This window comes from Euprymna scolopes, chromosome 7, assembly GCF_053919585.1.
Source record: "Euprymna scolopes isolate OS-2025 chromosome 7, ASM5391958v1, whole genome shotgun sequence".
NCBI classification, from domain to species: Eukaryota; Metazoa; Mollusca; class Cephalopoda; order Sepiida; family Sepiolidae; genus Euprymna; species Euprymna scolopes.
Window position 1 is genome coordinate 9,638,047 of NC_136488.1, and position 15,737 is coordinate 9,653,783.

General features: G+C 33.0%; 1 protein-coding gene across 2 annotated transcripts in view; it reads left to right on the plus strand.

Annotated features, from left to right (window-relative positions):
• The first annotated feature begins 545 nt into the window (after positions 1-545).
• Positions 546-15,737, plus strand: part of LOC145279602 (serrate RNA effector molecule homolog A-like) — an 83,393-nt gene continuing 68,201 nt past the window's right edge. For both annotated transcript variants that reach the window (XM_080130769.1, XM_080130770.1), the window contains exons 1-3: positions 546-644; positions 12,000-12,127; positions 14,298-14,465. In XM_080130769.1, coding sequence (XP_079986895.1) covers positions 12,012-12,127; positions 14,298-14,465 — 284 coding nt within the window. In that variant the 5' untranslated portion in view covers positions 546-644; positions 12,000-12,011. The remainder of the gene's footprint in view (positions 645-11,999; positions 12,128-14,297; positions 14,466-15,737) is intronic.

Sequence of the window (15,737 nt, forward strand, 5' to 3'; positions counted from 1 at the left end):
GGAAACTCCCTCCCCATCTTTATTACTAGCTTTTCGCTCTAAAAATCGAACCTTTTGCTCGGTATCATAACAAATTGTTTTCTTCGCTGTAAAAAAAAAAAAAATACTTGATGAAATTTTTTTCGGAGAACTTCGTTCCATAATGGATATGTGTAATATAACCCCCCCCCCCATATTTTCATTTTTTAATATCTTGATTAAACTGTACAAGTACCAAAATAATTACAAGGAAAAATAAGATTTATCGAGTTTTATTTTATGTTTTAGTGTGGAAGAGTTGTGCGACCAATTCAGTACGAAAACTTACTTAACTGACTTTTTATTAAAAAAAATACATCTAGCACATACTGGATCATTTTTCGTAATTTTGAGAATTTATATAAATTTCGCGATGTAAGTATGTTTTGTATGGTTTCGCCAGATAAGTATGTTTTCATTTAAAATGCGTTGGTTTCAAAGTATACCAAAACACACAGTTAAATGATTATTTTTTATATTTTTTATTAGGTTTTGTTTCAGCCGAAGCCATTCTAAATTTTTGTGGTAATTATTGTTACTTCCGGAATTTGACGTCACTTCCGCTCATCACTCTTTCTTTGATGTAAAAAAGAAAATCTCCCATTTAGACCAAGTTTCCAGTTGAAGTGAGTTGAATTTTTAAATTTTTATAGTCGAGGCTTTTTTATTATCTAGGAATTAAGACGATACTTAAGTCACAGAGATCGGCTTTATAAAATAGGATCTTTTTGTTTTGGATATTACATATATATATTTTATATATGTATATTCATTCGATTAATTAAAAAACGATTGGGACCTTATTTTTAGTGGCTACCCGCGATCTTTATGTATTTTGAAGACCGGGCAAATTATGGCTTTTTTCTTTGTGGATAAAAAAATGTGGCTGTGTACAATAAGGACCGTGCTATATTTTTTTAGATGTGATTTGCAAGTTAAATTCAATTTTTATATTGTCTTTTGTTTATTAAAGTTAGCTGAAAGTACGGATTAGTTAACAAAGCCTCCCCTCCATGTTAAAAAATCGGTTTCCAAATAAGTTGCACAGTTCGTAAACTGTAAAAGTACTAAATTATAAGATTTTTAAATTAAATTAAAATTTCCCGCTATCTTTTGTTTATTAAATTAGCTGAAAGTGCAAAATAGTTAACAAAGTTGCCCCCCCCCCCGTAAGAATTTTGTTTGTTTGTTTGTTTTAAATAATAAAATAACGTTATTTCCGAACGGTTTGTAAACTGCACAAGTATAAAAAAAAATAATCATTATGATACATTTCATTGTAAAATAACAAAATTGCTTAATTTCTGAATTATTTTAATATTTTCCTAATAATTCAACAATAACTATAGAACCGGGTATTTGTGGTATATAAAAATAAATAGACGTAGAAAAAAACGTATAAGTAATTCGTTTTTTTCTCTTTATTCGGGATTTTAATTCCAAATTTGGTGCTAGTGCAGAGAGTGATCCGCGCTATTTTTTAAATCGTATTTCCAAGTTTAATTATGTTTTTTTTTTTATTCAATTGTAAGGTTGAAGTATAGAATAGGTACAAAACACCCTCCCCTTCCCTTCTCATGTTAAGAATGGCTGTTTAAATAGTAACGTTATTAGGGTTTGTATTACTGTACACATTCGAAAAAGTTGTCAAAAAAATATATAACAAATAAATGTTATCAAAGGCAAGATAAGTTACTTTTCTGCCAAACTGGATATATTTTTTGTGTTTTTATTCAATGTAACATATTTATTCAGCTCGAAAAACATACAGTGTTTACCGATGTATTCGAAAATTCAAGATGGCGTCTCACACCCTCTTTAACACCGCAAGTTTGGAAAAAAGTGTTATAAATAAAAAAACTATTCAAAATACTATTAAAAACCCGCCGAATATATGCCAACCTATGTCACGGTAACATATATTGAGCGAGTTTTAACAGTATTTTATCCGTTTTTTTTTTATTTATAACATCTTTTCCCAAACTTACCGTGTTAAAGAGAGAATCAGACGCCATCTTGAATGTTCCAATACATCGGTAAACACTATGGTTTTCGAGCTGAATAAACATGTTACATTGAATAAAAACGAAAAATATATCCAGTTTGGTAGAAAAGTAACTTATTTTGCCTTTGATAACATTTATTTATTATATATTTGTTTTTTGGCAACTTTTTCGAATCTATGTGTACAGTAATACAAACCCCGTTATTATTTACGTCCGGATCCGGATCACTGTCTGCACTAGTACCCCAAATTTTGATTAAATTATATGAGTGTAAACCTGCTTGGGTTTGTTTTAATTATACACATAGATTCAAAAAGTTGTCAAAAAACAAATATATAACAAATAAATCTTATCAAAGGCAAGATAAATTACTTTTGTACCTAACTGGATTATTTTTTAGTGTTTTTATTTAATGTAAAATGTTTATTAGGTTCGAAAATCATACAGCCTTTGATAACATTTATTTGTTATATATTTGTTTTTGACAACTTTTTCGAATCTATGTGTATAGCAAAACAAACTCGGAAAAACATGGCCGCCAGTGAAAAGAAAGGATTATATTGGATAATAAAGGTCTTAAAAAGCTACTTGACTGCCCCAAATTTAAATGTGATATTCATTTTCAGCAGACCACCGGTAAAACCCATAAAAGTCGTCAATTTAACGATGACTGTTGATTTGCAGTAAAAAAAAAAAAAAAAAAAAAAAAAAAATACCGATTTTCTAACAACTTACACATTTCAAGCGTATTTTTCTTCAGATAAGATGCGTGATTTTAACACGGAATGGTTTTTCATTTAATAATCTTAAAAAAACAAAAACGTCACCATTTTTATCGACTATAAACAGTTTTTTTTAAATCGCAATCTGTTTAGACAGTTTTTTTTTTGTGTGTGTTTCGCAAAAAAGCAAAAATAATTTTTACTTGTAATTATTTTTGTACTGGATCATTTTTCGTAATTTTTGGAGTTTATACTAATTTCGACGTACACCGTAAAAATACATAATGTTAAAATGAATTGGTCTAAAACCTCACCAATGTAAATAAGCACCATTTCTTCTTCATAAGTATTTATTATATAATGACCTGTCTTTTCATCACTTGGTTGAAATTTAAGTATTGATAATAATCTGTCTGAATTAAGAAATATCCCACCTCCGTGCACACTGATGACGTCACAAAAATGATGCCGTCATACATTAAAACGGGGCAGGTGGTGGTGCTGGGTCCCTTTATAGCAGTGTCAGAAACAATGCTTGATAAAAAAATTGAATAATTCGACCTCCTATCTTTCCAAGCTTATAACTACTTGAAAAATGTAATTCATACCCTAATTTTTTTTTCAATTAAAGAAGCAAAGACCAAATTAAAAAAAAAAATAACAGGCTTAATAGCAAATTATGCAATATTTTTTTGTTTTTTTGCATAGGCGTCGCCACTTATCAAGGCCGATAGGCCACTCAAGGATAAGGGTTTAAAGAGTGTAGAGTAGTCAAAAGGACAATATAGTAATCGATAGTAATGGGAGTTAGGTAAATTTGTTAACTTAAGTGGAACGGCTCATCAGAAACTTGTTCACGTTGGACTTGAAGACAACCATATTATAGAATAAATAAATAAAATTATGGAAAGCAGGAAAACTGAAGACAATTCCACAGGCGTGCCCGCGTGCAGTTCTAAGAAAGAAGCTTTGATCATGGAATCTATGTTTAAGTTTAGGCACAGATAAAGAGTGGGGAAAATTATTGATAATGTTTTCAGCTAGTTGAGTGTTTCTTGTGAAAGTTTGGCGAGGGGGGACCATAGATTGAAGCTAAGTTGAATACTTTCCATGAAAATAACGATAAAGCAGAGACAAACTTGCAACATCTCTTCTGTGAGATAGAGGTTGCAGCGAAGAGAAAAGGACATCTCCTACGAGGCTACGAAGTCTATTTTGAACCCTATCAAGGCAGGACAAGTCTTTTCTAGCAGCTCCTGCCCATATGTGGCAACAGTATTCCATCCTTGGACGTATCTGGCTCTTATATAGATAGAGAATTGCATCAGCAGTGAGATATCTACTGGATCAATAGAAGGATCCGACCATTTTTCTAGCAGCCTTGGCAGCAGATTTGATGTACGTATTCCATTTAAGATCAGGAGTTAAGGTCAAGCCCAGAAGCCTGTCAAAACTTTAGGCCTCCCCAAGACGAGAGCCATTCATTTCAATTGATGCCAGATGGGGATCAGAACGTTGATGATGTAAAGATAGAAGCTTGGTTTTAGATGCATTAAAAGTAACCAGCCACTCCTTTCCCCATTGTACAACGTGATCAAGATCAGAGGAGAGAGAATCGGAGAGAACTTGGTCGTTTACTGTCTTAGATGTGCTACCATAGATGGTAGTGTCGTCAGCAAAAATGTCTACGAATGATGTAAGGATGTGATTTGGAAGATCATTAATGTAGATCAGGAAAAGAGTTGGGCCCAGGATAGACCCCTGAGGGACTCCAGCATTTATACTGTGAGCTTCTGATTTTTGCCCATCAACTACTACTCTTATGAACCTATCAGAGAGAAATGATTTAATAATTGAGAAGACATTTCCAGCTATACCATAGCTGGAGATCTTGTGAAGTAAACCTTTATGCCATACTCTATCAAAGGCCTTTGATATGTCAAGAGCAATTGCCCTAGAAAGGTGAGAGAATCGCTAATCCTATGAGATATAACTGTAAGCACATCTGCTGTAGATCTAGCAGAACGGAAACTATATTGTGTGTCACTAAGAAGGTTATTTTTGTTGAGATGGTTGATTACTTCTCTATTTAACACAGATTCCAGCAACTTACTCATAACGGACAGGAGACTTATTAGCCTGTACTGAGAGGGGGAGGAACGATCACCTGAATTCTTAAATACAAGGCATACTGATGAGATTTTCCAGGGTGATGGAAAGCAATTCTCCTTAAGACAACGTTTAAACAGTTTTGTAAGTATGGGTGCTAGTTCTGGTTGAAGTTTTTTGAGTACTATAATTGGAATACCGTCAGGGCCGGTTGCTTTACTGGAATCAAGGTTTTTAATTAGCTTGGCAACATCACGTACAGATATTTGTATATCACATAGTGTGTTTTCTGATACAGGAGGAAATATTGGAGGTTGGCAGCCTTAATCGCAAAGGGTAGAATTGGCTGCAAAGTTCTTGGCAAAGAGTTTGGCTTTGTCTGATGCTGACGAGATTAACTCAGGTTCATTGATGATAGTTGGGATAGAGCACACGCTTCTGTTCAGGATTCTGTTTGCTATTTGCCAAAACTGGTGGGAACCAAGCCGCTGCTCAGCTACTTTGGACTTGACGGATTGAGCATACAACTCTCTTGCGTTCTTTATTACTTTCTTACAATGGTTGCTGGCAGTCCTGAAAGCGGCTTTAGTTTCCATACATTTATTACGTTGGAAGCAGTGGAAAAAGTGATTTCTGTGCGCAATAGCAGCAGCACATTCTGGAGAAAACCATGGCTGACTGTTAGGGTTTTGCTGGAACTTTTTCAAGGGTATGAAATTGTCTATACCTACAATCAACTATTCCGTCAGGTCTGATACTATAGACGATACATCCTTTTTAAACATGGAATGCAGAGGAAGATCCGATATAAATGTACGGAAACTATCCCAGTCAGCCATAGTGTATCGATATACTGTACAATGGAGAGGTATGTCTGAGGACTTATTAAATTTCATTTTTATCTTAATTGATACAACTGAGTGGTCGGAAGATCCAAGAGGAGACAGAACGGAAACTGAACATAGTTCAGGGCAAGTTGTGAGAAAAAGGTCCAGGAGACTTGCATACTGGCCGTCATTGTCGGGCACACAGGTGGGTTCATGAACAATCTGAGTGAGGTCATAAGCAATGGAGAAATCATGACAGAATCTCCCCTCATCATCGGTCTTGTTTGAGTGGGTCAACCATTCCACATTGTGAACATTGAAGTCTCCACATACGTGAATGTTAGCTGAAGGGTATGCTGATAGAACTTGGTCAATTTTCTCAGATATGCTTTTAAAGATAGTAACTCCGCTGTTATGGGGGCGATAGAGTAAATATAAATGCCGTAGTGTGAGCTGGTGCTACTCGGAAGCACATATAGGGTAAGTTAGGACCTTCTCTGGAGATGTCCCTACCACATGGAAAGCTATCTTTTATATAGGCACATATTCCATGCCCATGACGATCTTGGGGGTCAGATTTGGAAGTTAGGTTAGAGTATCCTTTAATTACAAACTCATTTAGGGAAATAGTCTGTCCAATTCCAGTTTTGCTTGAAAATAAAAGGTCTGGTTTAGTCTCCTGTAATTGGGCTTCAACCTCTGGAAGGTTAGAACGTAGACTCCTGATGTTGGAGAAGGAGACATGGTAGTGGGGGTCTACGTTGGAAAACTTGCTTCGATAAAATATATATATATATATATATATATATATATATAAATGCCAAAAAGTCACTTACCTATAAAAAAATACTATTCGATGGGTAGTTCCGTTCTTCATTAAGAATTTATCCATATTTATATTTTAAATTTCACATATTTTTTTAAATAAAATAATTTTTTTAAACAACTATTTGAAAACCCCACCATTACGTAAACTGGTGTTTATTTTTGTTTTGAATTACGGATGAACAGAAGGACGTAAAACCACACGTTCATGTTAGCCGTCTAGCCTTGTTCGTGAAGAGATTTGTCTCCATAGATGAAAACTAGTCACATTTTACTTAGTTTCTGCCTTAAAAAAAAACAGCTGAAGAATTTTTTTTTTTCTTTTCTCAAATAAATACATGAGTGTTTGATTTAATATATTATATTTCCACTTTATGGAGTGAATTTTTTTTTTTTTAATATCTAAAAAAAAAATTGAATGAAATAGAAATAATTTTTGTAATAAAACGGAACTTTCTGTGCAATATAAGAAGATTATAAGGTTTCACTTAAAAAAGAAAATCAATGTGGTTTTTTTAAAAAAAAGGTTTTAAACTTTGGACTTTACAGGTAAATTTGCAAGTAACTGTATTTTTTTTTTTTTTAGCTTATTTTATTTATTGATCTTTTATCTTCAATTTGTGATATATAAATTTGAGGTAAGAAAATTTTCATTTTAATAGACATTTCAAAATGGGGGGGGGGGTTAAAAAAAAAACCTTGTCTAGAATATTATATTTGGTTTATTGGAAAGAGCATAAAATTTCACATTGAACCTGAAAATATTGTAAAAATTGAATCAATAGAAAAATTTTGATAGATTTTTAAAGTGAAAAAATTGAAAAAAAATTAACTTGTAAAATTTAATTGATTTCATTACGTAAACAAAATGGCTGCATGAAGGCGCGCATGCACTTTGTAAACACTGTTTTTTAAAAAATAAAAAATAATATTTCTATTATTTTTTAAATGACTTCATTAGTTTATTTTGGAAGTATATTCCATAAAGAAAATAAACAACCCATTTTAAAAAGAGAAATTATGAGTTTTTTATATTTTATTCACAATTTTTTGTTAGGGGTGTCAAAAATTCCGACACACCTAGTCCCTTTAAAATGTAATTAAAAGGTGAATAATTGAAGGAGGGGGAAGAGCATATAAAAACAAATAATTCCTATTTACTTGCCTCACCACGAGGGCAGAGTTAGACACAGGGTCGATTTTTAATGTCAGGGAAAATCCAGCTCCCAAAAAGAGGCACTCTGGATAGGAACCAAAATAAAAATTGTTTTAGTCATGAAGGATTTCTCCTCCACGGACCGAGGAGAGAAAAGATTAAATCTAAACATCAGAATATTATCAAGAAAGAATTACATAGAACTAGAATACCCGTCTCAGAATGGGTAAAATGAATTTTTATGTCCCCTTACAATAATTAAAATGAATATATCATGCTACTAAATATTATGTTGAGAATCCTTATTCCAATTTTGAAAAAAACTGATTTTAATTCTAGAAAATGTCTAGAGTTTTGAAGAAAGAATTGAAATTTAGGTAATCTTGCTTGATTGTTGTTTAATGCAAATCTGAAATAGTTGGATATTCAAATGAGAGCTTGTTTCCATATTATGCACTAGGTGTATCAGAATTTTTGTAGGAATTTTTGACACCCCTAACACGAAACTGCGAATAAAATATAAAAAACTCATAATTTCTCTTTTAAAAGTGGGTTGTCTATTTTCTTTATGGAATATACTTCCAAAATAAACTATTAAATTTGTATAAAAAGTAATAGAAATATTATTTATTTATTTTTTTTAAAAACAGTAATGAAATTAATTCAATTTTATGAGTTCAGTATTTTTCCATTTTTAAACTTTAAAAATCTATCAAAATTCTTTTATTGATTCTATTTTTACGATATTTTCAGGGTTAATGTGAAATTTTATGCTCTTTACAATAAACCGAATATAATATTTTAGACAAACGTTTTTTTTCTTTTAAATTCACGCCGCCCCCATTTTGAAATGTCTATTAAAAAGTAAATAATTAATTTACTCACCAGTTTTATATATCACAAATTGAAGATAAAAGATCAATAAATAATACATTCAAATTTAAAACAAAAAAAAGTAGTGTTTTTTAGAAATTTACCTGTAAAGTCCGAAGTTTAAAACTTTTCTTTTTTTTTTTTTTAATGAAACCTTGGTCCTTGCTCCTTTAATTAAAAAAAAAATTAGGGTTTGAATTACATTTTTCGAGTAGTTATAAGCTTGGAAAGACAGGGGGGTCGAATTATTCAATATTTTTCACAAAGTTTCTGACACAACTAATTATGCACTCCCCATAAAATAATTTTAAATTCTTAAAATAAAAAAAAAACCCTGAAATTTGGGGAATATTAATTGATATTTAATAGCTAGCATTAATATCTAAAAAAAAAATCTCAATTTTCATGGGCTTCCATCTACCTTTTTCCCCTTTTAACTAAACAGTTTCGCTGGCCAGAGACGTGAAAATTGGTAGAAAGAGGAGGGTGTGTGCGGTCCTGTGTATTAATGAACCCGATTTCGATGTCTCCTTCAATTCTGACAAAGTGTTGACTGCCAGGTGGAAATGTGCCCAAGAGGACTTGCCAATTCAACTCCCCAACAAGGTTGCAAAGTACAAGGTGCCTGATAATGTCAGAGAAAAGTGCGAGAAGGAGCTGGAACTTTAGATTGCCAATGGCTAATTAATTCTATATTCCCAGGATATACTGGCCCCCACCACCCTGGGTTTGATTCCTTTAATGGTGGTCTTGCAAGAGCAAAAGCAGAAGTTGGACTACCGTGAATTAACTGGCTTTGTGGATGCGTTCACTGCCAACGCAAAAGTATGTGCATAAAAGCTAAGACAAGGCAAGGAGTTAATGTATCACTTTTAGATTTATGAAAGACATATCTTCAGATCCACGTCGACGAGGCACTTTGACCATTTCAAACTGTATTTGTCAAGAGCCAGAGCTTTTGTCTCACACGACTAGGATTTGGGCTCAATGTGGCGCCTCTCATTATGGAGTCTGCTATAGACACCATCATATCGCAAGAGCACACAATCGAGCGTGTTTTGTGAACATGTGTTGACATTTTCATCAATGAAAATTTAGTCTCTGCATTGCATGTGCGCCAGCATTTTTCGGTTTGGTCTGCAAGGATCCTGTGCGACTAAAAGATGGAGCCAGAGTTCTTGGCTTCCAGGTCCTGGAAGAAAGCAGCACTCTCCAATGGAAACAAGGAAATAGATTCCTGAAATCCTTAATGTGCTGAGTCTTCTGTCATTTTCCCTGTATGTGGATTACTCTGGGTGGCAGTCATGTTCATCAAGCATCTGGCGACTGCATCAACTAAGAGATGAGATCAAAGACCCCTCTTTCTGTCATATATTAGTGGAGATGCTGAGCAGAATACGAGAGCAGGACCCTGGTGTATGGGCGGCAGCAGCGAGATTACAGTCTGGGTAGATGTGAGTTTTGTAGCTATGAGAGTAGTATTGGAGGCAAGTGGAAATGTCATCAAAGATGTGTGTTGGCTGTGTCCGACCAACAATGCCAGGCATACAAATTTAGCCAAGTTCGATGCAGTGCTCAGTGGGTTCAACTTGGCCCTTTAGTGAGGCGATGACATTACACTTGGTCATTGATTCGGCATGCATGCACTGGTGGGTTTCCAATGCTTTGACCAGGAAGGCACGGGTGAATACAAGGGCTGCTGGTGAGATGCTGGTAAGAGCAATGGTTAGGAACCCTGCAATCACTGATAAGAGTATGAATTAACCTTGGATGTGATGCTTGTACAGTCTTGCGAGTACCATGCAGATTGCCTCACCAGAGTACCGCACAAGTGACAGGATCTGCTAAAGAAAGAAGGACTGGCGCTTGAAAGCTGCGCAGCAATAGGAGGATGACTAAACCAAGACCAGGTTGCCCAAAGTGCCAAAGCGGACATCTGGGTGTGAAGTAAACTCTGTACTTCACCAGATTAATCACCCTGCAAATGTCCAAAGAGAATGTGAAATCCGTTGTAAAAGCCTGCAAAACCTGCCAGTCGATCAATCCGGCACCTGTTCGCTGGACAAGGGCGAAACTGAGCATAAAAAGACAATTGAAATAGACTGGCGATCGCCATAACTCATCACAATGATAAGGATTTTTTATGCTTATCAATTCTGGTCCACGTAGGTTTGCAGTATGGCGACTGCTGTGTCGACAAAACGTGACTGCCGTCATCCGACAGAGTGTCTTTCTTAAGTGAGACCCACCAATAGAGATACTGACTGACAATGGTGCTGCGTTTACTAATGAGGAGTTCAAGAAATTTGTGGATAGTTAGGATGTGCATCTGTGGTCTTATGTGCCTACTGACCGAATGGAAACGAGATCGTCAAGCAAAACCTCAGAACCACCATTGTGTCCAGGAAGGACTGTACAGTGTCTAAGGCAGTTTACTAGTACAACGTCACTTCAAAAGATAACTTTTCATTTTCCATAGCACCATACCATGTCAGGGTGAAGGGCATTGAAGCTAACCTGCTGCCTGAACTGGAAGTGACTGGAGAGAAGTTGAGGAAGGGAGATGTTATTTGGGTCAAAAACATGCGCAGCAAATGTACAAGATATTGTACTGGACATGTTACTGAGGTAACCAGCTCACAATCAGTGTGGGTTGATGGTGTGTCCCGTCACGTTAAAGATTTATGGCCGGTGATGCAACCGCAACCACCATTGGATGATGAAAGTGAATTGGATTCTGGAACCAGCGAGTCATTGCTCTGGTTTACGCCAGCGTCATCAGGCAGTGATTTGGATATTGGCAGCCTCTCGGTGGACGCAGTGATTTTTGACGCTGAGACTGCAGACAAAAGCACACATGAGGATGAAGCTTGTGTCGTTTCCCTTCGCAGGATTGCCCGGTGAAGACAATCGCCACCTCCCTACCCTGTCTGTGATCATGAGATCAGGGTGGAGTGTAGGGAAAATTGTGGCTTACCATTAAAGTGTCCACGCATCATGTGGAGTGTAGCTGGGGGATGGGAAAGAATCGAGATGGTGGCACCCACAGCTTTTATAACTGGGCGGTTTCGCAAAGTAACAGAAAGTCTCATAGCTTGTGTGCAAAATCTCACCAGTCGGCTACATAAAAGGAGGCCGCAGAGAAAACAGGGATGAGAATCTTTGGAGATAGTTATGCGGGAATCCTTGGAGACCATTGTTGCATGTGACTGTCTTGCTATTTTTTATTACATTTTTTCTCCCCCCCCCTCCTTTTTTTGTGTTACAATAAAAGTAAATCTATTATAAGTGTTTGCATTCTACTTCAACTGATTGCAACCAGTTTTTCTCTTAAATATATGTGAATTATAGTGACGTGTTTGAGCCACATGAAAATACGTTTTAGAGTTTTGAAAGTCTAATAATGTACGAATGATCAGTTATAAAATGTCCTAAATGTTTTTATGTTTCTGAATTTTTGTAGTTTTTCTCCATCATGGCTGACAGTGATGATGAATACGACAGACGTCGTGGCAGAGATAAATTCCGACGGGAGAGAAATGATTATGACCGCAGAGATGAACGACGAAGGGATTCTTGGGACCATGACAGGTGAGAAAATTTTCTTAATTTGTTATTCTATAATCTTGTATCAGGTGATTGATTATGAGGAAAATGGTTCACTCCTGAGAAGTTAGAAAAGAAACTTTGCATGGACAGAGAATCTGTATAAGTGAGACCAATATGTATATATATCACTATCTGCATGGTAACGAGTGTTTTTATTTTTCATGGAAATCGCTCTAGACAAGATATGAAGCCACTTGATGTAACAAGCTATAAAAATAAATACTATTTCAAAGGCAATAACTAACCAATGTGTTCGATAGATAGATTCTGACTCAGAAAAAAACAATTCTTTCACCTTTGTCAGAAAGATTGCTTGCGACAAAATAAAGGAAGCGATAGTTACAAGGCTGTTGAATGTAAACCCAAGGTTCATTTTTTATTCTTTAGTGTTCAACTCTGCAGAATGATATGCATACCAAAATAAAATCTGTTCCTATCCAAAATTCCTCTTATATTAAAAAACAAAATGAAGAAAATTTTTTATGATATATGTACTTGTGACGAAACAAAAATCATATTCTAAAAATCATATAGAAGATTGATCAATTAGTTTTATTTTTATAAAGAAAATCATTTTTAAGCAGGGCTCTATGAACAAATTTATTTTTAGTTGACCTTTGACAACTAAATATTTTCGTTTACTAGCCAAATAGAAAAGTTACTAGCCAAACTCACATGACTTTTACAATATGACATCTTCATTTTTTCTGTGTTTTTTTTAATAAGTGTAATTTGAAATATACAGCAAATTTTATGTTGATACTTGAAGGTATAAACATTCTAATTTCTTCAGATATTTTTTTAAACAGCCTTCGTTAAAAAAAAAAGTATATTGTTCTATTAAATTGTTTAAATAATTTAACTTTGTTCATTTTATTTAAAAAAAAAGTTGAAAAGATATTTTTCACTCAGTAGTGAGCTTTGAAAGATTTTCAATGAAAGAAATACAATCGCCAAAAGATAAGGGTTTCATTATTTTTATTCACCATTTTGAAAAATCACTCGCAAATGCAACTATTTCACTCGCAATATAGAGCCATGTTAAGTGATTAATGAGAATTCATAGGCATTGCAACAAAAATCTTGTATGAATTATTGTTGTTACCTCCCTTTGTTTCTTAATATACTTTTAGAATTGCAGCCAAGACTCCTCAGATACTTATAAAATTTGATTTTCTTATTCAAGAATAAAACTACTTGATCATTTTACATGCTTTTTGGAATAGGATATTTTCATTTCATCACAAGTTTGTGTATCATACAGATTTTTCTTTATTTTTGTTAATATGTGGGAATTTTGGATAAGAACCAAATTATTCGTTTACAACTTAATATTTTATATTCTGAACAGAATTTACATGTACATTTTCTAAGAATTTCTTATCTGTGGAATGCATTGCTGTAAGACTAGTTCCTTACAGACTATAACATGGTTGCCTTTAAATCCAATGTCAAAAAGTATTTGTCAAAGCTTTTTCTTAAATAATCAGATTTTGTTTTCAACACTCATTTTATAGTTTAGCAGCCAACTAACTAACCTCTTCTATTATCTTCAAGTGATTTGGTATTTAAAACAGATTAGATGCTTATACAGTATAGGACACATAAATTCTTTGATATATTAGGCAAAAATAATTATCCTAACCTAAAATTAAGGAAAATTATAAAGTAGTTGATTTAAAAATACAATTCAGTTTTTTGTATTTTGTTGAACCACAATTCAGAAGAGCGGAATACCTCTAAAGTAGGGGGAGATAAGTCAGTCTGTCATTTAATCACGTAGTAATGAACAGTGGATTGGTAAAATACATAAAATGATTTTTATTTTAATTAAAATCCTACTGCATAATTTTTTCTAATTTTTGGTGAGCATACTTATTTTTTTCCATTATATTAACAGAATTTTTACTTTATATTCCTCCCATGCTGTATCTGTGTCAACAATTCTTAGTGTTCATTGCTGTATGAGTTCTGAAGTTTGTGTGTCTGTACTTATTCAGAACGTAATTGTATTATTATTCTTTGAAATTTACTGTGTTACGTTGTCCTGCATCGTGTTGGGATATGGGCAGCAGACGTTTTTGCTCAACAAGTTGCTTTATTTTTCTTTTCTTAGTATAAGTTTCCGTTTTCTTTTCTTTTTTCCACGCAGAGCTCGAAGTGCTTCGACCCGATCGCGTGATGTGTGGAGTAGTCGCAGTCGAGATAGCAGTAAACGTGATTCTTATGGACGTGATTATGAATCACGGCGACGCGACCGCTACAGTCCCCCACGACATGACATGAGTCCCCCGCAAATGAAAAGGATGCGCAGAGACTGGTCAGTAAATTTTGCCAAAACTAGTTTTTATTTAAGGATAATGTAATTTGCTTAAAGCATTGTGCATAGTGTAAAAGGGATTGGGTTTATAGGCTATAACAATGCAGTCTTTAGAAAAACACTGTTGGGTTTGGGACATGCGTGGCTTGTTTTGCTTTAATTATGTATGGTGTTAAATATAATTTAATATATTTTGCTTTAACTACATATTGACATTAAAAGAGCTTTAATGTAGAAGAAGAAATGTAGATAAAAATTCCATAAGAAAACCTCATGAGAAAATTTTTTATGTCACTAAAAAGTAAAAGATGAAAGTATTTTTAATCCTAAAAGAACACATTTTTATTTCAATTAAGCTTTATATTTTTTTAATAATCTATTATTTGTCATTAAAAAATATAAAAAATAAATGAATGCGTAAACATTATCAATAGTTTTCAAAATTATTTTAATACTTCAAAACTATTTTATTTATAATTATTTTTATTTATTGTTATTAAAAAATAAATGAATGTGTAAACATTATCAAGTGTTCAAAATTATTTTAATACTTCAAAACTATTTTATTTCTAATTATTTTTATTTATTGTTATTAAAAAATAAATGAATGTGTAAACATTATCAAGTGTTCAAAATTATTTTAATACTTCAAAACTATTTTATTTCTAATTATTTTTATTTATTGTTATTAAAAAATAAATGAATGCGTAAACATTATCAATAGTGTTCAAAATTATTTTAATACTTCAAAACTATTTTATTTCTAATTATTTTTATTTATTGTTATTAAAAAATAAATGAATGTGTAAACATTATCAAGTGTTCAAAATTATTTTAATACTTCAAAACTATTTTATTTCTAATTATTTTTATTTATTGTTATTAAAAAATAAATGAATGCGTAAACATTATCAAGTGTTCAAAATTATTTTAATACTTCAAAACTATTTTATTTCTAATTATTTTTATTTATTGTTATTAAAAAATAAATGAATGCGTAAACATTATCAATAATGTTCAAAATTATTTTAATACTTCAAAACTATTTTATTTCTAATTATTTTTATTTATTGTTATTAAAAAAATAAATGAATGTGTAAACATTATCAATGTTCAAAATTATTTTAATACTTCAAAATTATTTTATTTCTAATTATTTTTATTTATTGTTATTAAAAAAATAAATGAATGTGTAAACATTATCAATAATGTTCAAAATTATTTTAATACTTCAAAATTATTTTATTTCTAATTATTTTTATTTATTGTTAT